At 40.6% G+C, this 27,440-nt stretch overlaps 1 protein-coding gene across 14 annotated transcripts in view; it reads right to left on the bottom strand.

Moving 5' to 3' along the window:
- Positions 1-27,440, bottom strand: part of atp2b2 (ATPase plasma membrane Ca2+ transporting 2) — a 119,431-nt gene that overhangs the window by 10,011 nt on the left and 81,980 nt on the right. For 6 of the 14 annotated variants that reach the window (XM_070958574.1, XM_070958572.1, XM_070958571.1 and 3 more), the window contains 9 exons: positions 26,942-27,067; positions 26,473-26,505; positions 24,271-24,363; positions 21,864-21,905; positions 18,927-19,091; positions 17,276-17,490; positions 16,903-17,145; positions 6,441-6,682; positions 5,191-5,425 (listed from right to left, as the gene is read on the bottom strand). In XM_070958574.1, the coding sequence (XP_070814675.1) occupies positions 5,191-5,425; positions 6,441-6,682; positions 16,903-17,145; positions 17,276-17,490; positions 18,927-19,091; positions 21,864-21,905; positions 24,271-24,363; positions 26,473-26,505; positions 26,942-27,067 (1,394 nt within the window). The remainder of the gene's footprint in view (positions 1-5,190; positions 5,426-6,440; positions 6,683-16,902; positions 17,146-17,275; positions 17,491-18,926; positions 19,092-21,863; positions 21,906-24,270; positions 24,364-26,472; positions 26,506-26,941; positions 27,068-27,440) is intronic. The other 8 variants (XM_070958581.1, XM_070958580.1, XM_070958585.1 and 5 more) reach the window with 3 other exon arrangements.

Here is a 27,440-nt window from a genome sequence, read left to right as displayed (position 1 = left end):
GAACTAGTCACCACACATATCACTGTAAACATAAGATCACTGATGATAACAAGCTGATTTGGTGAACTTGTTAGCAAACAGCTACTTATGTATACATCCAGCACATCTAGAGCAACATTAGCATTAATGTGCAGTCATTTTTCTGGCTACCCGACAAATGTGAGTCCAGTATTCACTTTCCTTTTAACCCTGCTTTTGGTCTCAAATATTTAGTTATCTGCTGCTAAATGTGCCACTATGTTCAGCAGCTAGTCGCTAACTTTATCAATCTGCCATCTGATGCTGGGTACATAACAGTCACTTTTTCAGTGTTTATTGCTGAAAACAGCTGCCTGCCGCAGTATGAGAGCAGTAAGACTGAGTCAAAACACTAAAGTTATGGACAGAGCAGAAAAACGTTATAAAGTTCTGTCGAGCGGAGAATGACTGAGAGGACAGTCGGGTGATAACTATTTCCCTTTCACATGCAAGATCTGTTGTCGATAAAAATGTTGATCATAGCAGCTTAAAGAACAGACCAGTAGCAACAATACTGCTATCTTTGACAGGCAAAACACATTCAGGTGTACAAAACAGATCTAACTTCCTTATGCTTACTTTATCTGAACAGTATTCTGACACCTGTCCGTTTTTGTATTGCTGAGATGTATAATGAAGCATTTTATCTGAGCTCTTTTCCCTCCAGATAGTAGTGTAGAGTAGAATAACTGGAGGATATTACTGTATGGAGATTGATCTGCGGTGAAACCAGCTAGAAACAGCACAGTATTAATTCAGAAACATCTTCTTCTTGACAAAGGTCAGTGTGGGCGAGCACTGCTCTCCAAACCCACACATAAACAACCGTGTGCACACACACAGTAACAGCAACTCGTACCATTGCTCTTTTTCTCTCTGACACACACACACACACACACACACACACACACACACACACACACACACACACACACACACACACACACACACACACACACACACACACACACACACACACACACACACACACACAGAGGCAGGAATATACACTTTCCACCTCACACTCACAGACACTTGGGCATATTTCAGATACACATGGGAGCATAATTGTACTCACAAATACATATGCAAAGTACAACATAGGACGGAAGACCAAATTAATCCACCACTGCAATATCGGCCCATTAAACTGGAGGATGGAAGTTTTAATTTGCTTGAAGGAAGCTGATTATGAATGTATACAGTGGAGAAGGGCAGATCTTTAATGAGCTGGAGGTTAAACAAACAAATGTATAATTTCATCCCACTTAATGAATTTCACGTCTTATGATTCTGTTGTGTGGCTCGTCATAGATAGATGAATTGAGACTACGTGCAGAGAAACTTTTGCTCCACAGCTGCCACATGTGAAAATTATGATTTAATGCTAAACTCACCACAACAGAAGCAATACTGGAGAAAAAATATGACAGTTGTACAGCCATATTTATCTTAGGCTTGCTAAATTAGCTAACATTAGCCACCATAAGCTTCAGTGTACTGAATTAAACAAGGATTTCTTGTGTTTTACTGCTTCTGAATCCAACTTTTCATTTGTAAAATAAAGAATAATTTATCTCTTCTTTCAAACGTTACATAGACGTACACTTTAAAGATTAGAAATGCAAGGTTTTAATTACATTTTTTCAATTGATGCTTGTCAAATTATAGACATGTTACAATTAGAAACAGATATGATACATAAAAATGAGGTCAAATTAGCTTTGGATCTTATCATTCACACGAAATAAAATACTAAATAAAAAATGTGATTTCTGACTATAATTTTGCACCAATTTCCCAATGAGGAGAGGGTCAAGGAGGCTGAATGTGTTCTGAAAATGACGACAATATTATTCACAAATGTGCACTTAGCGGCCTGCTAACATCAGTATTCATACATGAGCTGAGTTGGTAATGTGTTAAATAGTCAATACAGTGCACAAGTACATTAATTCATTAGTTCATTTTAAGTAATGTGATCTGACAAAATAAAGACGCTCTTGCAGTAAATACTGTGGCAAGTGAAGCAAATTATTACATCCTGCTCTCACCAAGTCATTGTTATCAAGATATCAAGTTCCCGTCTGCCTATCTGTCATCCCTGCTGTCTGTTTTACTCTCCTCTCCTTTGGATTCACACTGCTCTAGTTGACTGGTCACCCGAAAGAGGAGGTGGAGAGAGGAGGAGAGGAGAAGAGCGGAGGCTTAATAAAATACAATCTGGCCCATCAGAGGAAGAGGGTAGGAGGCTAGTAGGTGAGACTGAAAAACAAGCCTCTTGCGTCTCTGCAGATCTGGTTACACACTTGTTTTCCTCCTGTTTCTGTCCGTACCCGCTATCCGATTCCGAATCTGTTTTGCTTTTTCTATCTTCCCCTCGTCGTTTTCTCTCCCATTCTCTCCCTTCCCATCTCTTTGGGAGCAGCCCTAGCAGCCAGTTATTAAAAGAACATTGCATTCTGGAGGAAGAAATCGGAGACTAATAAACAAACCAAAAACATGTTTACCACTCTGTGTGACCTTTTTAGCAGAGCGGAAAGTCATCTCATTTCCAATATTAGCCAGTCCTGCTAAGAGACCTGGAAAGATGTTAGTGGAGTGCAGCGGTGTTCAGAGCACTGCTTTTCCACACCAGTTATTGAAAATGTCAGATGTTAAGTGACTTCTGTGGTGGAAGAAAACAGAAGTGCAGCAAACCGGAGGAATGCAAGGGACTGTATTAACACCTGAAGTATGACTGAATATCACAAATTTTACAGGATCCGCTTTACAGCATGTCCAATGTGCAATATTTGGCTTCCTGCTGCACATTTCTTTCTAAGTTCATCTTCTCAGGATGACTCTGTAATTTGCTTAAATCCACAACCTTAAATAACACTGTGATGTAAAAGGTTGGCTATCTAGTTGTTCCTAAGATTGTTTACTTATTAATTTAAGCACCGTGGTTTCTCTTCTCCCTTATCTATTTTATCTAGGTCTGTTCGGCTGCTTGCATAACTCGGCTCCAGGCAGAGAGGGAGAGAAAGGGATAGTGGAAGAGCAAGGCAGGTGCAGAGGAAGTCAAAAGAGAAAGAGAGAAACCAGAGAGAGGTGAGAGACAAACCCTGCAGTATGGAGAGGGGTGGAAATGAGGAAACGTGATTGGGAGAGGTTGAATGAGAGACCATGTTACAGATTGAGGAGGGGGGTGGAAAAAAAAAAGATTAAAGGAGGAAGTTGAATAATGCAGTAGTCAGTTAGCTTCCTGCCTCCCTGTACTTGCACAGGAGCTGTCAAGTGAGGTCAGTTTTCCTACTGTACACAGATACCTCTTTTCACCAGACTTTCCTACTTTTCTTCAAATGAAATTCATCATAAAAGACTCGAGCTGCTGAAGAAAACATTTCTTGCTGTATCACTTATTTCTACATATAAATATATAATGCTTCTCATTGCAAATGTAATTTTACTCCTCTGCAGGCTGAGAGTATGTTTTAACCTGTTACCCTTTCTAACCCTGCTGTTCACTGATCCTTGAAGTTAACAGTTTGGGAGATTTTTACGCAATAACAGGGATTTTTTGTGGTCACAGTTTATGTTGAGTGTAATGTCTTCATCTGCAAACAGACACAAAAGTAAAGTAGCAACACCAGGAGACCCCTTTCTATCTGTTTAGCGCAGTGTATCCTTGGCATCTGCACAGTCATGTCCTCAAGTTGCATCTCTCCCAGAAACTGAAAATTTCAGGACCCAATATAATAAATTCATATATTAAAATAATATTTACATAATACAGTAATATTCACAACATGCAACATCTCAACTGCAACACATATAAGGAGCAACCGCATGTTAAAAATATAACTGAGCAGCACACGTTAGCAGCTAAAGCTGACCGTCTCAGGCTGAAGTGCACATTTCATGAATCAATAATCATCAGCGAAGCAACTGATCATACACACACCCTAACATTGAGTCTTCAAAATGACACATGAACCCTCTCTATCAGCTCACTGTGCAGGCTGCCCCAGAGTCTGGTTGCTTTGTTCACTTTTTGTCCCCACAGCTCCAGCTTGATAGAAACAAGCGAGTGATTTCATGGAAGCGATCACAGGAGCTGGTCTGATGCAACGAAAATCCATAGAACTGTTTATGTGTCTAAAGCTGGGCTTTCTAGGAAAGAAACTGGATTATCTTTTGCAACTGAACAGAGGCTTTTCATAATCACAGGACTTGAAATCCTGGAAAAAGGTAATTGAGGGTTGTTACATATTGAAAACTGAATTTCAACAGACGGGCACATAGTGACCATCAAAGATTTGGTTCCAACAGTAGCTTTTTACCCCATTATATATATATATATATATATATATATATATATATATATATATATATATATATATATATATATATATATATATATATATATATATATATATATATATACACACACACACACACACACACACACACACACACACACACACACACACACACATACATACATACATACATACATATATATATATATATATATATATATATATATATATATACACACACACACACACACACACACACACACACACACACACACACACACACACACACACACATACATATATATATATGTATATATATGTGTGTGTGTATATATATATGTCACATCTCTCAGTTTATGGATATATTATTCAACAGTTGTACAGTACATGTTGCTAATGCTATGCTATGCTAATACTCCATGCTACTCCATGCTATGCTAATACTGCTAATAATACTGATTTTCTACTGACACACTGTTGACGTACAGGATGCAGCTGACTTTGCTGTTATTTCTAGGTCTTGGCACACAGTCTCAGATATTACAGACCTGTACATAGAAAAGCCTAAATGCTCTCATACATGTAGATATGAAAACTGTAACTGTAATAGCACACCGTTAATACAGTACAGAGGAATGATGGTTGATGTACGATACTTAATTCATTCCTGGGGCAGCACACACCAGGAGCACAGTGGAGACACTTGAAATCTTAATATGTCTAGAAAATATTAAAACCATTGTAGGACAGACAAGATCTCATACAGTAAATATGTAAAACCTTAAGGTAAAAGGTAAGGTGAAGACACACCAAGCTGCTGGTATTGTAGTGTGTATTTATAACCCGCTTTAGTTTCACTCGCTCCTACCTCTGGCCTGACGGGGTCCTCGATCCCAACCACGCAGATGGCCGTGAGGTCATTGAGGATGTTGTTCTCATCTTCCCAGTTGGGCTCAGGGTCACCGCTGAAGTCACGGTACCCCACACAGATGGTCCTCAGGCCGTCACACGCCATGGGCTCGATCACCTTCTTCACCATCTCGTCCTTGTCCCGTGGACGGAAAACCCTGGACTCACCCACCTCGTTCAGGATATGGCTGCATCTGTGAGTCAGGGTGGAGTGGTGGGACGGGAGCATTTCATATTGTGTATTGTGACTTCTGGGTTGTCAAAATGTGCCAATGTGGAAAAGCAAATATACTGCAGAGGAGTCCTACGCATCCACTTTATATAGTATGTAATGTTAAACGCAGTTTTTAAATCGTAGCGACTTTGAAGGAACAGAAAACATTTTGGTCTTGATTGATTATGATCAGTGCTTCATCAGTGAAAAAGAAAAAAAGAGCGGTGTTGCTACTGCCTTAAAAACAACATTGAGCTTCTTAAGAAATATAACAAATATTTGTGATTAAGAATAGATAACGGGCTGAGGGTTTATTTTCTATCACTCAGTCTCACATGTTCGATACATGCAAGCTATGGATACATGATCTTTGACCTTGTGGTCAAATGGGCCATGATGAGAGCAGTGAAACAGCACCACCAGAGTGGACAGAGTTTACCGTAGATCAACATCTGATCTACAGTAAGTGGAGCATACAAATGAAAAATAAACACATGTAGTCAAACAAAGGGGCTGGATTGAATTAACATACTGTAAACTAGTAAAAAAGAAAATTAACTCTTTATTTACACTTATTTATCTTACTGTATTTATGTCTAATGTGTTAAATCCACAGTGGCTACAAAACCTACCAGATATTACTGTCAGTTTCGATTTAATGTTAAAAGTCTATCATTGTCAAATTTCCGCTCCCTGCTTCATCGGGTGGAGGAGGGTTTATTACTGCCTCTGATGTTTGTCTCAGAGCTACTCATTTGTTACTGTGCTGTTATTGTAATGTGCTTTAGAGTGTCACAATTATGTGACCTTCTAGTGGAAAATCTAGCCTGCTCTCATTGCATTGCTTGTACCCTCAAGCACATTATGCACTCAAAATGGATTTTCTATGCATCTGGTAAAAGTTCAGCACTTTATTATACCATATTACCGTACAACAAGGCTATGTGCTGCAGTTATGACCAGAATCACGTCACAGTAATCAGAGGCAGACTCACTTTTTGAGGACGATCTCGGAGGCTCCCTTGCTGTACATGCGGAAGCTCCCATCAGACAATTTGATGACGGTGCTCATGGACTTCCTGACAGAGTTGAAGGTGTAGACTTTGTAAAGCTTCTCCTCTGGGATCTGGTTTCTTATTGGCTGGTAATCCCGCTTCAGGTCCAAAACCAATCCCAGCAGGCCACACTCTGTCTTGTTGCCCACCTGCTTCGGCAGACCGCCTTCCTTGTCTGGAGGCTGGAGAGGCAGAGGAAGAGAGTTTGTGGGCTAATATTTGATGCAATAGAGTAATGAATGCTTATTTTCTACATGTAGTTGTTTTTCTCTTAACTTCTCTTCATAAGTTTTGATAATTTAAAGCTCTCTTATATTCTTCCCCTCACTGTACAGACTGTACCTTCATGCATATTTGATTACATTCCATCTTCAGCTGCATTTTCTCATATTGTAAAGACAATCCTGCTGCAGAGATTCTTCAACTGAATGCACTTTAAGAACAAATAGTCTTTGCTGTTTGTTCTGTGACCTATTCAATCAATGAGATTCTCTTTTCTTCAGCGCAGTGCGACCAATGTAAGGCTTGAAATAGCTGCTAGCGGTAATTACCCAGCTAGCAGGTGAAGGGGTTGCTCTGTGTGGGAGGGTAGGAGATGAGATAGATGGAATCAAATTTGAATGTTCTTATTTCAGGCATACGGCTCAACCCAGCGCAATCTGGACATTTGTTAAATTTGGACATTTAATTGTACATTTGGAACTGTGTTTTCCTCTGGTTCAGCGAGCATCTCAGCGTCCACATTTCTACATGACTGCATGGACTGTGTGTGTCAACTGTGGAGTCAGTTTGTTTTAGATTGAATGTGTAAAATAAAGCTCTTTTTCAACTATCAATTAACATGTAGATTATTTTCTTGGTAACACTTTATATTACGGGGCAAATCATTAACTAGTTGCTTATTAGCATGCATATTAGTAGCTGGCTCTTGGCTGTTTATTAGTCATTATGAAACATTAATATCTCATTCTGCATGACTATATGCGACAACTGCTCACAATAACTGCTTTTTAATAGTGAGGAAGTTGTTTCTTCAATTATGATCTTATTACCCAACCCTTAATAGCTCTAAACCAGAATAAGGTGTTAATAAGAGCTTTATAATGTCTAATAAAAAGTTAATATGCATGCAACTATGTAATGGTGAATATGTTTACCATAATATGAAGCGCAACCTCTTGTCTATAAAATATTGTAAAACTGTGAAAATAAACAACATGCCAGAACCAAAGTCACATCCTCAAATTGCTTCGTTCTTTCTGACTTACGATCCAAAACCAAAAGATACTCAGTCAATTTACTGCCATAGACAACAAACAAAAAGCAGCAAATCTTCATGTTTAAAAAGTCAGAACTAGAGAAAATTAGCTGGTGATCAGTAAATGCGATTAGCAGAGAGGAAACATTGTACAGTATGTGATGTCTCGGCTTCTCAAAGCTGGAGCGTGTCCGTTATCAGAGGAGCCTTTCACTGCAGCTTATGCATGTGTCTGTTCAAAGCTGTGCAGGTGCAACAATATACGTGTGAAATTGCACACACTAACGGTATGTGCGAGTGTGTGAGTGTGTGCATGTGGTCAGCTTGTGGAAGACTCAGCGTCGCCATGGTAACACTGGGCAAAGCATGTTTGGAAGCAGAGACTTGGGGGGGGGGAGAGAGGGCGCTTTCGCCGCCACTTGGGGATTCTTACTCTTTGGCTCTGATTCTCTTGCAGGATTTTCACTCATCTCACTTCACACATGTCCTCAAGTCTTTCTATCGCCCCTTTTCATCTTTTCCCTGTCCTTATTCATTAGCATATCCTGAGTTTCCCTCTATTTACTCACTCTCTCTCAGCTGTCAAATCACGCAGAAATACAAGCAATAAAGCATAGTGTGAGTAGTAATATCTTTTTCTTTTAATACACTGTTGTCTGTTCAAGCCACTGTGATACAACAAATCTCATTATCATCAATATCCTGCACACACTCACACGCTGACCACTGTAGTGACACTGACGCTCATAAGTCCCGACACATGCGAGAGTGTGCAATTCCTACTGTCATTACTCATAACATGCCTGTTCACATAATCACACACATATTCATTTGGGTTTGATAAAAGAAAATAAGGACAATTTGGGCAAAGTAAATCACATGTTTGATAGCAAATAGCAAGTCAGTGTTGCTGTTAATCAGAATTGCAGTCCTGTTCGGTTACATTCGGTTCCCTATTAGCTGGCACTGAGCTGAAAGCTCGTCTCCCCGGGGTCTTGCTATATAGTACCAAGAGTACACTTGACACCTACACTCAGAGCTAAAGAACAGCTTGTCAGGTACACTGTCTTTCTCTAACACACATGCACGTACACGTACACACACACAGCACGGCATGTCAAAAGCACACTGAGCATAATGCTTCTGACTTGCTGCTAAGCAGACACCTTCAGTCTGTGCTATTTGCCCCAAAATAGACTGACTGCAGGCTTGCTGTTCTGCGTCTAAACAAGCCTCCAACCAGGATTAGATTTAAAAGGATAGCTTGACATTTCTTCCTTTGTCAATTTTACTTTCTTCTTTTGTTTTCTTCGCTCGGCACTTGCCAAAATGTGTTGAGAAAGACTCCGCATTGGCAGTGCAGTTAATCACATTAATGGTTTGTAGGAATTGGTGCACTCACGTTCTCCATCTAATGAACCGCTCATGTCCACCTGCTAATGAGGTTTTGATAGATAATGCTAATAAACTGTTTGAACGTGCCCTTTAAAGGTGACTTATTATTTACTTAATACTGTCATTTATTCTCCATAGTGTAATTTGACTGTTTTTTTTTTCTGTTTTTTTCTCAGTTTACGCTGTACGTTGGACACTTACTGCATGCCTGTCTGTCGTGTAGGAGGCATCCCTCTTCTCTAGCTGTCTGTTAAAGGTTTCTTTTCTGAAGCGGGTCTCAGGATAGAAGGCGTCGTACTTTACTGTACGCTGTACAGACTGTAAAGCTCTTTGAGGCACATTTTGGGCTAAATAATTTTAAATTGACTTTACTTAATGACATATCTGCTTCCAATGTTTGCTTAAACAGCTCAATATTTTGAAAACCCCCATTTCTTGAGAAACAATGAATATTGATTCACTAAGGCTCAGAGATATTTTACATGTCCATTTAGATGCAGCTGCAATGAGCCACGGGTTCTAGCTGAGAGCCAGAGAGAAAGTCAGCTAAAATCTCATTAATCATTAAAACCCAATCAGACTGCTGGACCATGTTCACCTAGTAATTGGACATATCTGGTTAATGTTCAGCTGTGGTGCTTACAGACACAGACATGAGTATAAATACTTTATACTGAGTTTGCAGTAAATAACAGAATTAATGCCTTTTCCTAATGACCAATGATTACATCAGGAAGACACTGCCTGTCATTGGCTAATGAGGGGCTGGAACAAATGGCCTCATCTCCACTGTCTGCTAAGTGTTTGGGAGAATAGGCTCCCAGCAACAGAAAAACACCACAACAAACAACTGAAGGTAAACGACCTGCTGGAAACCGTACAGGATGTATTACAGTTTTAAATGATGATTTATGCATAAAAACTTAAATTAATAAGAGATGTTTGCTCTATAAAACATGTCAAAAGGTGCTAGGTATTGTTTCTGCTTTGCATGATGTAACTTCAGAACTTTTATTAAAGAAGCCAATGGTCATCATTAATGCCACTTGTTTACTATTCAGGTTCCCTTAGTTCATGATACAAATTAAGCTGAATTCTGCATTCGGAACTAATTTGGCTTGTTTCTACATTTTGGAAGATTGAATTTGTGTTTGTGTATTAAAATTAAGGTTTTAATTCCAATACAAATTAAATTTCCTACCATGGGATTTAATCACTATTCAGGCCCAAATGTTTTCTGAGACACTAAGTTTGTTTTCTGGAAATTAAATTTGTGGGCCCGTCTTACATTAAGGACATAAATGACATTATGTATTCATCAATCAGAGAGTTTCTCCAAAACAGGTGCTGCAAAGGTTATTCTTATGATCAGGGTCATCTTACATTTGGGCAACTAAGGCTTGAGCCAGAACTCCATCACATGACTGAATGATCTGTGAGGTTGTTGTTTTTTGTTTTTGTTTTTTTTTTTTTTGTTTTTTTTTGGGGGGGGGGATTAAAATTCAGAATTTTATAAAATATATCTATACATCACAGTATTCACACACTTCAGCAGCACAAAATTTAAGTGTGCAATTCATATCCAGAAAACAGATTTTGAATTAGGAACGTGTCACTGAATTCATTTGGCACAACTCCAGCCACTTTGTGGAAAAACACTGAGACCGCTGCTGCAAACACATATGAAGGCAGGAGAAAGAGCAACGAACAAATAGAAGACAAACAAAAGGCAGACAGCAACGCCGCTGCCTTTTATTCCCAGAGAATCCAAAGAGGTTTAGCTTGACGTGACTTTCTACGCACAAGGACAGTCGCTGGCATAGGACGCCCAGCCTGGCATGACTGGGCTATGGTTGGCACGTCCTGGCCTGGACGTGGCTACGGACCAGCTGCCCTCTCCCTGGTCCTTGGGTGCTCCCGCAGGCGAGGACATATGCCAGAGGGAGAGCTGGCAACTTTACTTCCTATTCCACCTGGGGCTGTCCGTAATCCATCCCTCCTGTTCCTTCCCCTTCTCTTTCATTTTCTTCCTCATCTTTTCACAACTATTCCCCACCCTTTCACTCCTCAGTCTGTCCCTGATTTTATACTTTCTGTGCAGTCTTTCCCTCTCTCAGTCCCGTCTACCAGTGTCCTCCGTCCTTGCTCTGGATGACTCTCTCCTCTTTCTCACTGTAAGTTTCTCTCATTTCTTACAAGGCGGCCCACCTTCCCCCCGCCTCCTCCTTCCTTCTCATTCCCTCTTTGCATGTAGGCGTGGATGATATTCGAGCTCTCCACATGACTGTACCCACCAACTGGGCTAAGGCCTGGAGGCATGCTGTAGGGCAGTAATACAGTCTTCCAGTCCACTATGAGAACACTTGTCACGCGAGTGTGGTTCCTCTCTCCTCATCTTGTATAATTTTGCCCTCTCTTTCATCCTTTTTTTTGCACTCATCCTTGCTTCCCTTCACCTCTTCGCTTGTTTCCAGCCTCCATCACTGACCTTTCATTTCCTTTATTTCTCGTTTTGTCTTATATTTTCCCTTCTGCCACAGACATTTGATCTTTTAAAAGCAATAGGACAAGAAACAAGTTTCCAGTGTAAATTAATACCATTTCTAATTTGTGTTGTATCAAACCTGTATGAATGTCTTTTCAGTAATATCTTACAATGGCAAAACAAAACACAATTTATAACAATCTTTAGAAAATACAGTAACTATATTATTTCTTGTCTGACTTGCTATTTTCCTCTGCATCAAAGAACGAGAGTTGCCATGTTGAACAGTGATCTAATCTCTCCATGGTGCTAATAACAAAGCTACAGGAACTTGTATCTGCATATCTTTAAATGCGTTGCGGCTCTTGGCACCATTTAAGCTTCCTTGAGTCTTACTTTAACATGATAATCTTTATTTTGCGGTTTTGAACAGTTGCATATTTCGGTGTCACAGACTTGCAAACGTCCAAATACCCAACGTGATTGGCAGCTTATTATTTACGTAGTTAGAGTTGAGAGAATAAAGACTGTTGCAGTGGATACGTTACCTGGTCTCGTCAGCATCCAGGACGACTCATACATTTACATACAGTTCATGGCTGTGAGATTTCTGTTACTTTCAAAGCTACACGTTGTGTACGTTTCACATATTTGCACACAAACCATTTACGAGTTCTTCCATTATTTCCAGCATGTGGCCTTCTCTATTGTATTTACATCTGATACAAACTCCGGCGCCATCCTGATGTCTAAGCTTGCAATTGTGTGTAACTTTAAAAACTTAACATCAAATGTGTACCCCACTATTGATATAGAAATAATACAATATAAGATTAAGGTGCCTGTAGATTGAATTCTGTCTTGATGAACCATTTCACAAATATAACTACAATTTACTTTAGGGTTGAGTTTAGTTAAGACAAAGTCTGGCATTGTGACCGAAATGTAGGTTTAACTGGTTACTATGGAACAAATCATGGCTCTTTGTTAAAGGCAGCACAAACATGACTTTACAACCACAAATTTGAAGTTTTCTCACCACTGACTTCACATTCTCCACATAAATCTCTTATGTATTTAACTGACAATGGTCTAGAAAAAACTAGAAACAGCCACCAAAAGCATCAAATCATTTATGTCATGTGTGAGGGAAACGCGGAGAACCCATTAAGCTTTGTGCCTCTGAAACATCAAAGCACTGTCATTCTAATGTGATGACGACTTCTCTTTCACTGCCATCTCAGCAGCACGGTCAAGTCTGTAAGCAAGTGCTGAACACACAACGAGAGAGCAGGAGAGGAGAAGGACAAAATTCTGCTGAAGATGTCTCTGTCTCTGCTTTCTCCGTTGATTCTCCTTCTCTTTCTCCTTCTCAGTGTCCAAAAATTATTTGGTGGGGACACTGGGTGCTTCCAGCTAAAGACATCCAAGACACTCTCATCTCTCCTCCATGTTGTGCAAACAAGCACGCAATGTCCAGATGACAAAAGCACTGTGAGCCAAAGCCAATTATATCAGGACCTCGCTGCTCACAACTGAACAGAAACGAGGCACTTCATTTTAATTACAAACAATAATTTGCTCGTTGTAGAGCGACGAATGGAGCGTATTCCTATTTAACATGAACTGAATCTACGTTTCATTCTGTTTTAACCAAATACTGACCTACTGAAGTCGTTCCCTTTGCCCAAAGACCTGTCCGTCACAATTAAAGCCATCTGTGTGTGTGTAGGTGTGTGTGCGTGTGTATTATCTACCTCTCTTGTCCCTGACCAGAATATTGACCTGAGCAGGTGGTTGAAGCAACATGAGACAGAGCTCCCAGGATACTCACACAGCCATGCTAAACACACGCCACTGTGCTGCGAGAACATACACCTGTGATCTGAATACCTCCTGCGGAGTGAGTGTGCCAGATATGACAGATGTGTGTATTTGGGTACTACTGTGTGTGCATCTGCACCTCACTAGTTACACACGCAGCCTTCTTGTAGACAGTGTTAATATGTCACATGTATAATGGCAAAAACTCAAAATGTGAAGTGAAAGTTAAGAAAAAGACATGAATAAAAGTAGGGCTAATTCAGCGGGGCGACTGCTTGCCATGAGGCTGCTACCGCTGGCGATGACGCATGTTCCTTTGAAATGACGTCAGTGTATGTATTGACGTCACTGAATGCCATTCACATATTACTATGTATCACGCTTGACAAGTCTGAAAGAGATATCCAAGGCAAGCTAGTCTGTTAAGAACCTGCTTATTTGTATGCATGCATGCCCGGTCTTTTCAGAACAAAGAAAGAAGTGCACGTGTGCACGTGGCTGTAGTGTCTATGAGCATGTGCGTAAACGCTATGAGTGCGCGCATACTGTACGTGTGCATGGGCTCATTGTGTAAATGTGTGTGAATTTCTCCCTCGAGGATGAGGCTTCTCCACTTTAGACTCTGTATGTGCTGACAGAAGAAGTCGAGCTATACCACTGGCTGTATTATGAAGCCAGAGAGGCAGTAGGGGGACTGATATGGGTATCAAAGCCTGCCTCTCTGCCTTTGTGCCTTTGTGTGGTGGCCATCAAAGACTTCCATAGCCATCCTGGCATCCCACAGGATTGGCCTCTTATATAAGAACACACCAGCCAGCATACTGCAGGGCTGGAGTGGTGCTGAAGGAGTGGGGGCGGCTGGGGGAGGGAGAGAGGGATGCACTAAATATTCCTCAGAAATGTCCCTTTGCATCCTGCTTTCTGAGCTCACGTCATTCCTTAATTACTTCTGTCCTTCTCTGTCTTGCTTTCCCTTTGTTCCTTTCTTTCACTCTAACAAGAGCTCTCTGTAAATGAACACACCCATGCCGACATGTACTGCACTATCTACTGTTTATTATATTTAATCATGTATGTACTGTGCACTTTTTATGTATGTGCATGGATGAAGTGATGTTAGTATAAGGACATATGAATATGAATGCAATGCAGTCAGCTGGGTAACTAACTGCTGGGTGCAGTGCACACATGCTGTAGGTAATAACTGTTGATGGAGGGTAACTAACAGTATGAGTACAGTATGTAAGCTAATATCATTCAAAGTTTACCCTAAGTTTAACTTCGACTTTGATGCACGAGGTAACCTCTTTTATGAATGAAGAGATTATAAAACAGACTAGATGTGCCATTTAATCCACAAAGTCTAAGCTGCACTCTGCTGGTTCTTAATTCGGTCGAGCTAAGCAGCTATGGAGGCACAATAGTCTGATGTAATGCTGCAATGCATTCCTCCAGCTTTTTCTATGGGGATAACATCTCATTAATGTAGCATGTCTTGGTAAAGAAATGCTGTGAGAAAAGGGGAACTGAGGCAGCAACACAGTTCAGCAAATCTAAATCACTGTTTGAACACTGTGGCTACACTCACACACTTTTAATAATGTAAAAGAATCACAGTAAAGTTTTTGTTTCTTGTCTTGGCCACTGCATTCACCCATTACAGGTAGTCCCCAACAGAAAGACAAAATACTTAATTGCCCTTTTTTCTATAGTCTGTGTTTGCCACATAATATATATCTTACTTTCATAGGTAACTTTTTACATTGTGCAAGAAAAAGATTGACAGATATTAAATGGGCACTGTTTTGTTTCTTGGTTGTCAGTGTTAATTTGAACCTGCATCTCGACTCGGTCTACCGTAATCTCCAGACTGCTTTGGTTTTGACTTGTCATGGACTTGACTGGTCCTGGCTACAACCCCAGGTGCAGGTCCGGGTCAAATGCAGAATCACTATTTGATCTTTGGCAAAAGGAGGAATGATGCAACTGTGAGATACACTGTAAGTCAAAAGACTCTATTTGTATATTGACTGGAGATAGAAACAGCAGAATGTGAGGTGTTAGGTCAGACCTTTATTTAAACAGGGACATTCTCTGTGGACATGTCTCTGCTAAAGGGCCTGCTTTAGAAACACAGGGAAAAGTAGGGCTAAATGGGAATACACACACCATACACATTATTGTTGCTATTTTATATATTTAGATAGGTGCTCTGTGAACTCTCTTGAAAAGATTTTTAAAAAATCATTGTACTCACTGGCATAAAGCCTGGAAGACACAATTATGCTACTTGTATGCCAGAAATAACTGCATTGCCAAAGTGTACCTTCTGTGTTTCAAAGACGAGTTAAAACCAGAGGAGACGCAAATATGTAACTCTCTATCTTAGAAACCCAGTGACCATCGCTCTGCTTTCACCAGGACTGCGATCGTGCCCTGAGGAGCGGGAAGTGAAATCTGTGGGATCCTTCTATCGCAGATGTCCCACCTGCTCAGCTCATTCCCCATGCAACTTCCATCAGGGCGATTGTCAGTTTGTCAGCCATCAATGAAGAGACTCTACAGGGGTTCACGAGGATAGTGATACACAGACGGGCACAAACGGTACAGTGTGTGCAGGTGAGTACGCGTGGTCATGCCAGGAAAATTATTACTCAGGCGTGTTGCTCTAACAGTCTGAAGACATCCTGATCTTGGCAGTCTTTTGCTTTATTATGTATCAGACCTGTGGCCTGAAGGACTATCACTGCAAACAGGTTTCAGATTCTGAGATAAGAACATACAACAGTCCATCTGTCTACATATGTATAATTCTATCTATCTATCTATACATCAATTTCTTATTGCATACAGGTCTAATTGGCTTAGAGAAAATCTCTCTTCGCTGCACTCACGGTAAACACAAGATCATCTCAACCACTTAGACAGACTAAATTCAATTACAGTCTGCTATGCTCTGACTATCAGATAAGACAAAATTACACAACCGTTCTAAAGGTGATAAGTTGAGTGAATGCCTGATGAATCTAAAGCCGCAGCCAAGGACACAGACTGCCTGCTTTGCCAAAAGAAAGCACTGCAGAACTGTCTCACTGTTTCAGGGCTGTTCTCGTCATATGGTTTCATTGTCACGCAGAGGGAGCCAAAATCTATGCAGCTAACTCAAGATGTTTAAGCCTCTTTAATTAAATGGGCTTTGGTATAGTAGAAAATCTTAAATACTCTGATAAAGGGTTCATAGAGAGAGCCATATATGATGTAAACTATAAAAATGGGAAGGGTATAAAGTATGATGTTTCAAATTCCTTGAGAGAGACTTGGTTACAAAATGTAAGAGATATATAAATTAATCAGATGCAGTGACATTATGTCTTTACATTCATGTTTAACCCCCGGAAGAATGGCCTCTTAAGTTAACTTCTACATTACAGGTGGCTTACCAGAATCTTGGTGGTATAGGCGCTGTTGATGGAGATGGCATTGACCAGTAACTCCAGTGATTTGGGCGGCAGAGCTCCAGGATCTGGGATTTCTTTGTAGTGCACATCTCCAACGTAACACTGCACTGCCGTCATGCGGTTGGTGGTGAGCGTGCCTGTCTTGTCAGAGCAGATTGCTGTAGCATTGCCCATTGTTTCACATGCATCCAGGTGACGCACCAAGTTGTTGTCTTTCATCATTTTCTGCCGGTAGGAAAACGTGATGATCAGGATGAGTTTCAACGCATGGGTGAAAAGGCTTGAAAGTACTTAAAGGGACACCTGAATTAGCTAAACAGGCATGCCTGGACTGTATGTGTCTGTTCGTCCTCACCTTCACAGAGTAGGCCAGGGAGATAGTGACAGCGAGCGGCAGCCCCTCCGGCACGGCCACGACCAGCACGGTCACACCGATGATGAAGAACTTGACAAAGTACTGGATGTAGATGGGAGTGCACTCTGGCAACCAAGGGCGCTTCTCCATCACAAAGTTGTCAATGGCGAAGTACAGGACCAGGATGATGACTGTGATGGCCGACATGAGCAAACCTGAAAGAAAGATACGAAAGGTATCTGAGCAACAGAATGATACAAGATGAAAGTGGATTTAAAAAAAGAAATGTTGTCACTGGACACTGCAGAAGGTGAGTGTGAGTGGACTGTCACTTCATGTGTGTCAAGCATGCCTGTAATGAATAAAATTCATCATGTCTGCTTTACGTGTGTGTGCCAGTATCAGTATCATTTTGTGCATGCTGGCTCACTTGGATAGCATACTGACACACCTAAGCTGAACAAAGACAACATTTTTCTATGAAGGAGAGTTTTGCTCTCACCAAGGACATGGGCTTGTCTACCTACTCTTGCCAAGGGACTGGATCCATCTACCCTTCAGCTCAATATAAGGACTTGGCTTCATCATTAAGATGCATAGTGTCAATGCAATGCTGTCAAATAAACCATGCAAATGTTTCACGTATATCAGGGGGTCTTCATTCCTTCTCTGAAAGCTAATGGCTTATTAAGAGTATACAGACAGCAGATAAGCCATAGTCATATAAAAACAGGCACACATGCTGGGGGGGTCACAGGCCCCGGTGCGAATTAAGTCCAAACATTTTCTGCCAGACCCGCAGGAAGGCCATATGATGTTAAAGTGCTGCTTGTATGCTAATCCATCCACGGTATTTCATTGTTCTGACACCACGTCCTCATTCCATCACTCAGACCAACAGTCTGATGTAACAGCACACTGCAAAAACGAGGACTTCTTTAAGGGGTACAGAGAAAATGAGAAGCTCTTAACCTTTTACTCACACACACACACAGAGATAGCCCCTCAAAGAAAGCCTCAGTAGGATTTTTCAGATTCTGGTTGACTGAATCCCCAGACTGGACCAGAAACCCTTGCATTTTTGCATGAAGTATTTTAGGTATGTAACGTTCATGACTGTCATTTGTTCAACAGTAATCCTACTACGTTGCTGCTGGGAAGACACCCACAGTGTGGGCATACTGGCATGTGGGCATCTGCTACTAAAATGGTAGCTGGTGCAGACCCACTGCAATTATTTTAGACATTGACTCCCTGGTGCCATGAACTGCTTTAAATTACATTACAAACAACTGATTATGGTATGGATAGCGCGCCCTTATTAAGTTTAATACATGTAATTAATGCAATGATTGTAAAATTGCAAAAGTGAACAAGCCGCATAATGCAGCTTCAGTTGTTCTCGGTACAATGACTCAGCAATCCCTAGAGGACGGCTCATTTAGAAACAGAAAACAAACAGGCTCCACTTCATAATTCAGACACTTAAACATTCTTCTACACCACTATGATTGTTTAAAGCAACCAAGAAGTGAGTCTTATCAGTGCTACATCTTGCTTTGATGGACAGGATGATTGGTTCAGTACCTTGTTGCCCCTAATTTAACTGCCTGACTGAGTGATGGACTTGTCAGTGTGCAATTTACTGTACCTGCTTTGCCAATCTGGACAGCCAGTTTGGTCAGCTTCCCTTGCAGCACAGACTTCTCTTTCTTCGGAACGGACACCCTCTTCCTCTCTTTCTCATCAGCCTCCCCACCCTCAGCACTCTTCAGAGGCTGCATCTCCATGGCAGCTGCTCCATCCTGCTTCTTTACTGTAAACACCACAAAAAACAGACAGCAGCAGCGTTAGTAATGTGGATTAGACCGAGGGAACGAAGAGGAGCAAGGAGACAGGCTTCAAGTCCCAGGTGTTACACTAGCTCCAGCACATTCAGTGCAGACATACAGTTTGGATTTAAAACCAAGAGGAGACAATATGACATCCCATGACAAGATGGGAACTAATTGGTATGTATAAAGCTTTCACATACCATAACTAGGGTTGTTTATGTTTGTCCCTGCATTGTCAAACCAACCTTCTGTATAGAACATGAAAGCTAGCAATTCATGACACTGTGGGTCTTCTTTTGCGTGGTAAGGGAAACACTGTGTTTCTTATCACTCACGCTACCCTTTCATCATAAAACCGTATTTACAGTAAGTCATGAATAATTCAGTGGTCCTACATCCAAGGTGCGGGTGTTTGCACAAAGTGACCAAGAGACTCTACAGTACATACAGTGCAGCACATGGCACACACAAATCACTACGCTTCATATAAAGAATAAAGAAAATACAAAGAACCAGAAAAGAGGTGAAATGAAAATAAAGTGGAAAAAGCAGAATTCAAAACAAAGATAAAAAGTTAAAGAAACTGAAGTGGAAAATATATTTTTTTGGATTCAAAACAGTCTCAAACCTTCTGGAGGTTTGTGTATCATAAGAACTAAATATCAGTTTTTAGTTGTCTGGCTGTTTTTCTTTTCTTTCTTTTAACTCTGGGAACACTTTGCAGTCTCAAAAGACCTTGAATGTGTAGAGGACTCACATTCTAAAAGCAAGCCAGACATATATTTTAGCCTTAATCCGTTGAGTGATGTACAGTATAGACCTTGATGTGTAGATGTACAGATGGCAGCGGTGCTTTAAAATCAATTTTATACCAATACTGGAACACAGTTTGCAGAGATCTAAGGTGAAGACTTGGGGCACTAATAAAACCACAGAACTGCAATCCACATTGTTGAAAGCTCATCTTTCATGATTACAATGACAGGAAACTAATGATTGGAAATCCCCAGATACTGTACTGAACCTTGGATATGAATGTGATCATACATTTTACTGAAAAAAAAAAACATCTCAGGGAGGCTGAATCACACTAAACACTGTTACATGCATTTGAAATGATTGTCTTTGTATTGCACAAAAAATAAAATGAAATAAAACTGCTCCACCAGTCAGGAAGTCCAAATCCAAACGGTTGTTAATGATCATCTCCTAAAATACCCCATGAACTCTGTACGATACATATATGTTATGTTTCTTCACACTGTGAGATTAATTGATATTTTATCAGCTTTGTACTGTGGGAAGTGTTTTATGATGTGGCAAAAACAAGATTTCATATTTTCTGTAATAAAAATAATGTTCAGGCTGTAAAACCAATCCTAAATTACCTCACTGCCTCCATCTCTCTCCCCCTCACTCACTCTCTCTCACACACACACACACACACACACACACACACACACACACACACACACACTCACACACAGACACACACACACACGCATACACACACACACACACACACACACACACACACCGTACAGTGCTCCTCTTAATGTAACCCATTGCCAAGAATCATTTCAACCCAGTTTCCCAATAACCATGACGCATGATGCTCATGAAAAAAGCTTTCAATGGTGAACCTTTGTCTGCTTGTGTATTCTGTTTCTCCACTTCCACGACTCAAGACAGAAAGTGTTCGTGTCCAACTGTACGCAACAAAACAAGATCAAACACTTCATGCTAAGACACACTAAGGACAAAGGCTCTTCTACAGGAAGGTGTGTTTTGTTGAAAATGTCATCAATTTAAAAGTATGACTAATTAAATGACTGAAAAAATACTGGTCTGTTCACGTGTCAAGTACGTGGTATAAGCATCAGTCAACTACTCAATCAGCGAATAAAAAGAAAATGTACCTTCAATGAAAGATTTATTTATGAAGAGAAAAACAATATCAAAGATTGGCTGAAAACAGCTTCTGATATGCACTTAATCACTTCCGCGTTTTCGGTTGTTTGCCAGACACAACGAGCGATTTGAGGGCATCTCTGGAAACCTGGGATGAGCATTTTTCAGGATTTTTAACATTTCACAAACTAAACTGGTAGATCAACAACAATGAGATTGTACACCATCAAAAATGTCACAGTATCCCTTTAAAGCCAGACAATTTATGGCATATTGTCTGGGGCACATTTCATGAACAGTGGTGGCAGGGTGTTGTATATAACTTGTGGTATAAAACTTGGACAGTTTTGGGTGTTTCTGGTGGAAAAGCACAGCCTGAGTGTGGCAGGTATAGTAGTTGAGGGACATGTTTCTGTTCTCTCACAGAGAACACGACAAACCAACAACACAAGAACAACAACAGAACAACAGACCAGGGACAACACATCAGTGACAGACAGAATGAAGAGGAGGGGATTTATACCCTAATATGACTGCAGGTAAAACCTGGGTCACACACACTCGTGTTCTCTGGGATTTACTTTGTCAGTGCTAGACTTTGTTACAGTGCCGACAGTGAATTAGCACTGCACAAGTACTTGAGAGACAGTGATGTATTAAGAGTGTAGAAAATAATCTGGGCTAAGATAATAAAAGCAGTGGAGGATTTTCCACCTGAATTTGACCCAGAGTTTACAACACACACCATAGTAGGGAAAAGATGAAGAGAGGGGGGAAGGAGGGGGAGGAAGAGGGCAAGGAGAAGGCAAGGGAGGAGAGAGTGAAAGACATGGTTTGGTTACCTTTAATCTGGTTGCTCTCCATATTGCCATCTTGCATTTTACCTATGATGGAGACATACAAGACAATAACAACAAAAATAACCAAAGCAGACAAGTCAACAAATTATCACCACAGAGACGACACACACAGTGAGAACCAAAAGTCACAAACAGGGAGACAGAAAAATGACTTTTATTACAACGTCTCTGTCACATAGAAAGTGATGTGTAAGTGATGTGATGCAACTAGAAGCTCCAGCTGACAGGGGTTAATAAAACAACTGAGAGCCACACACTAATACTGCAGTGTGCAGATGTTCTTGCATTAAGTGGGCGGAAATAAGACGTTCTTTTATTGCATAAGCAACTAATCAGGTAATTAGAAAAGCTTAATGGGCCCTGTTGGACATGTAAATATTTTGACATCTAAATATATCGCGTGTAACACAACATTATGCTGTACATTTAAAAGAGTGCACACGCTGTGCTGAGTTTTCTGTATTTAAGTAGTGTTCTGAATCAAATACTCACACTATGAGCACAGGTAATTCCACACACATTATCATCAGTGCGTCAAATCATCAGGGAATAAAATGAGATATCAGGACATACAGTAGATACAGCATTACACTGAACACTGACAGTGAGGGAGCGTACACCATACAAGCACGCACACACACGCACGTACAGTACACACAAACCAGAGACAGCATGCATAAGAGGAAAATTCAGAAAGCACATGCAAGATCACACACTTAGAGGGAAGCAGTGAACAATACAGTGAGTGTGTAAGACAGGGAGAGGGAGAGAGAGAGAGAGAGAGAGAGAGAGAGAGAGAGAGAGAGAGAGAGAGAGAGAGAGCCTGGAGGAAAAGCCTCCCACATGGCGCAGTTACATAAGAACAACTGGAGGAAAATCGAAATCTAAGTTCGGGGACAGTGATTTTTTTATGCTGTTGGATTCTGCTTACACAAGGAATGAACTTAGTTCAGATGTGTGTTTCAATCAAACGACACTGTTTGGATTGAACGAATAAACTCGCTGATTCGTACAGTATATATCACTCTGCAAGCTGATGAAACTCAAGGGAGTCTTGCGCTTTCAAACCAAATGTATACACAATGTTTACAAAACAAAACATTATAATTAAAAAGACATTTATAATATACTGCAGTGCTGATCCCATTATCTACCCGGGCTGTAATTATAGAGATATGCTCTGTTTGTCTCAGTGGCAGGCAGGCTACAAATTGCACAAAATCTGTCTTTCGGTGCTCTGTGCTCAAATGTCATCGAGAAAATGACTCAGGTAGAGCTGGAAGACCGGATTCTCTCAGAATCCTCGGTATGTATGTGGAGAATAAATGGCTCGTTTCACCTCCACTTCCACATTAGCCAGTTCCCTGCGGAGTCACAATAAAGCTGAAGATGACAAATTGCTCTGTTCCAGCCCAGGACGGCACAAGGTCATCATTACAGTGCAAATCACGCCCCATCCTGCCTTGAGTACAAACATTTTGTGGCTGCTCTCCAAGGAGGCAGAGATAAGAGAGAAGCCAGCGCTACAATGAACGCTGTTAATCTTTTGCATCTTGTCCAGCTAACACAAAAATGGAAGATTTGCACCAAGTGATCTCAGAGGACACCCGACTAAAGGAGATGGCCTTACAGTATGATTTTGCCACCATTGTTCAGACGGCGTCTTATCTACACTCAGAAATATGAATTAATATAACAATTCTTTCCTTACACAATAGCTACAATAGGCACCATTTAAGGGAGTCCTCCTACATTTTTTGAGATATCTTACTTTGCTTTCTTGCCTAGAAGATTGTTGCCACTCTAATGATGGTACAGTAAAAATATCAAGCTTGCATCAGGAGTCAGTTATCTTAGCTTAGCATAAAGTCTGGAAACAGGGGAAACAGCTAGTCTGGCTCAATCTACCGGTAACAAAAGCTCACTACTTAACAAACTGTATCTCCTATTTTGTCAAAATTACGATGCTTCAAACAATACAAGACTTCACAAATATTAACCTTGCTATCCTTCACAAAAAGTGAACATAAAAAGGCTCAAAAGGTTTTTTTTTTACCATTACAAAGAGCTAATGAGTTTTATTTGTTTTCAAATAAGATGAACCAAAAGCTCATAAGGCATTACAAGTCTTTCCAAGAGAGCCATAAAGCATTACAAGACAAATGACAGCATAAAGAGAAGAAAAGGAAACACGAGACTAGTTTCTACCACTACAGAGGACATGCATTGACAGCATGGATACAAAAGGGTCCGATACAACTGAAAGAAAACGCAGAGCAGAGCAGAAGGTGAGTGCCCATGATAGGAGGGAGCTGGAGGATGGAGAAGGTAGGAGGAGTCAAAAGTCACAACAGAAAGAGGTCAGAGATCAGAGGTTTCATCAACCTACCATTAATTAGGCTGGCACTGCCAGGGGCATTAATGCCTGCAGCCCCATCCGTGGCTATAGTTGCGATGGGGTGGATAGGGGGATGGGAGCAGTCTAGCCAGTAACAATGAAGGCCGAACATGAACAAACAAAAACAGCACGCACGCACACACGCACGCGCCCACGCAAACACAATCACACGCACGTGCACAAACAAGACAATGAACAGAAATAACATGGTTATAGCACATTTAAGAGATTCAGCATATGCAGACTGTATGTGAAAGTCTGGTGTCTGTAAAATCTACGTATGTACGTTACTAAAGTGATTTACTAAATGTTACGTCGATTAAGTAAAGTGTAACACTGGACAGACATGAAACATAAAATCTGAACATGACATACATGGAAATATAACAAAATGTGAAACCAGAGCTACAAATTAGGCAATCCAACTCTTGGTTGATTTTACACATATTTGTTACAACATACTGAACGTACTGTATGTAAGCTTCTGTGTCATATACTGCATTTACTGTCATATTTGTTTGTCTTGTTGTTGCCAAGTGAAGTTCATTTAAACCATGTTATTCATGTACTATCTTTTAGCATCACAAAATCATAATTTGAGCAGAAAATCTGAAACAAATGTGCTAAAAGGTGTTGCGCAGCCAATCTGAAATTAAACTCTCCTGTCAAGAAAACCAAAAGATATTAGCCGGGGAAGGGTTGCACATGTGCCAACCAGTTAAGTGGTTAAGACGGGGATAGTGAACTTTAATGGTGCAAATATGTTCATGTTTTTGACAGCTTTCACATACACTGAGATTACTGGAGAAAGGAAATTCAATGGAGGAATTGTTATCCTGTGTCCTTCTGGGTTCTGTGTCACAAAGCAGCTATGACTTATAGTAGTTTAAGGGTTTTATCACACTTGCATACTTCATTTATTATCTCAATGAAAAGCTGCTTTCTTTAATGACCTAGCACCTCAGCGATTTTAGTGCAAACTACGAATGAGTCTGCAGTCACAAGCAGTGTTTTGACAGCAAATCCATCTGAATAAAAGCACTTTTGGCTGATGGGATCCTTCACAAAAGTTTCTGTTGCCTAAAGGTAATCCTAACTTTAACAAGTTATATTTTTGTAGTCTTAATACAACTTTAAATTAAGATGTTGAAGCTGTGCTAATTGGGCCAGCACTGAATGCATGATGTACGGTCATTTCTATCAGTGAAGCTACCAATTTTGATCAAATATACAACTTTAAATAAAGAATGGATGATGATCAAGGATATATTAATATGAATTTGGATAGTGCACTGACTGCTTCTCTGGGCCCAGATTATATATTACACTGTACAGTTTGTTGCTAGATGATTGGACACCTCAGATTATTGCTCTTGGTTTGATCAATGTGATCAGCTTTGTTAAACCTGGAAAATAATACATGTGGTCACAGTGCTACAGCCAGATCAAAAGTATGCTGCTGAAGTCCTACATTTACTGGTCAAAAAAAGAACACACAGAATATTTGTGGTGTGGCGAATGAAAGTACTGTCCACAGAGGATGACATGTTTCACTGTCCCCTTGAATAACGTGAGGCAGCAATGAAGCAAAATGTCTCAAAATACAGTCTGCTATCGATGCAGATAACTAAACTGGGCAGATCAGTGGGGTGTGTGCTCATTGAAACTACACAGCTGTCAGAGGCACTGGTAACAGTGGTAACAAATTGCTACTGATGTTAAAATATATTTATGTACATGTGTGAGATGTTCTTATGTCTTACAAAGGCTTATAGTCTACTTTACTCCCTACTGCTGGTACATGTGCTGCACACCTGCAAGGCTGTCGCTCTCATGTCATTGTTCTGTAACAGAAATGAGATGAGTCTGACAGGCTTTGTTTATTCATGGCATTCAATACGTCTATGAAAGAGGACCAATGTTGAATGCTAGCTAGTTAGTTTGATGAGTGCAGTGCCTGTTATAAGAGGAGAGGATTATGCATTGTGAAATGTGTCATCTGTCAGCACTTAAAAAGATGCAGTGTTGTGATGATGAGGCTTCTCTTTTTAAGTGAGGGATTTAATTGGGGCAAGGGTGCTGGGCTACAGAAAGGGGTTGAGGAGTAACAGTGATTTACTGGGGATCAGTGGGGGTTACAGGTCAAAAGGATCAAGCACCACTCCCAGGGGTCAGAGAAAGGTGATACTCTACCTGTGTTCTGGTGTCCGTCTTCCACTGCCCCTCCTTCGAGGTGAATTTGTAAGGATAAGAGAGTAAGGACAATAATGCACCTGAACCCACAGAACCTGGATACTGCAGCTCACAAGTGTTCCCACCAATACTCATTTCATACAATATTTATACACAAAGTGCGCTGTGCTACAAATACCTACAAAAGGTTAATATGGCTGACATGAGTTAAACAGGAGGACATGTGAGTTTTTTTGCTTACAACCCTGATAACAAGGACAGTTAAAACCACTGATGTTATGCAATGAGCATACACAGTTACACTTTCAGGACATAAGGTAATGAAACAACAAAAGCTTTTTCAAATGTACGTTGCTGAGCAACACTGACAACAAAACCCAAATTACCTCAGTACTGCTGAAGCAACTGCAAAACACTCTTACGGAGCATGTATATAAAAGACGATGATTCAATGTTGTAATGGTCTGACCTTTCTTTTCTTTCTTCTCTTCTTCCTCTGTGCCGGCCCCCAGCAGGGTGAAGATGATTCCAGTCTGAGAGTTGACACCGACCGCAGTAACCACCATGCGCCCTGACCCCTCCATCACATGGGTGCCTGAAGAAAGAGCAGCACAGTATATTCCATCTCAAGATACTCTAACAGAGCTCATTTAATATAGATTAATGAATTGATCTCTGTGGCACCCATTCCTAAAAACAAACTAAACTCATCACCCCTACGCATAATGGTGAAATTACATCAAATGGTGATTGTTGCCCTGTTTCTGCTATTTTTCCTCAAATCATTTTTGTACAGTGTGAAAGTGTGAAAGTATTCATTGGCTTAGAGCGTGTTCCAATTTCATAGTACAGTATACACTGAAACAGCTCACTCCTATGCCAATAACACCTCTGAGTTTTCTCCAGAAAACTTTGGTTGCTTTGGTTCTATATTTAGGCTCCTTGTCCTGCTGCACTGACCTAAAACA

The sequence above is a fragment of the Chaetodon trifascialis genome, chromosome 3 (assembly GCF_039877785.1).
Source record: "Chaetodon trifascialis isolate fChaTrf1 chromosome 3, fChaTrf1.hap1, whole genome shotgun sequence".
In the NCBI taxonomy this organism is placed as follows: Eukaryota; Metazoa; Chordata; class Actinopteri; order Chaetodontiformes; family Chaetodontidae; genus Chaetodon; species Chaetodon trifascialis.
The sequence above is the reverse complement of the archived record's forward strand: the minus strand, read 5'-3'. Positions and strand labels throughout refer to the sequence as shown.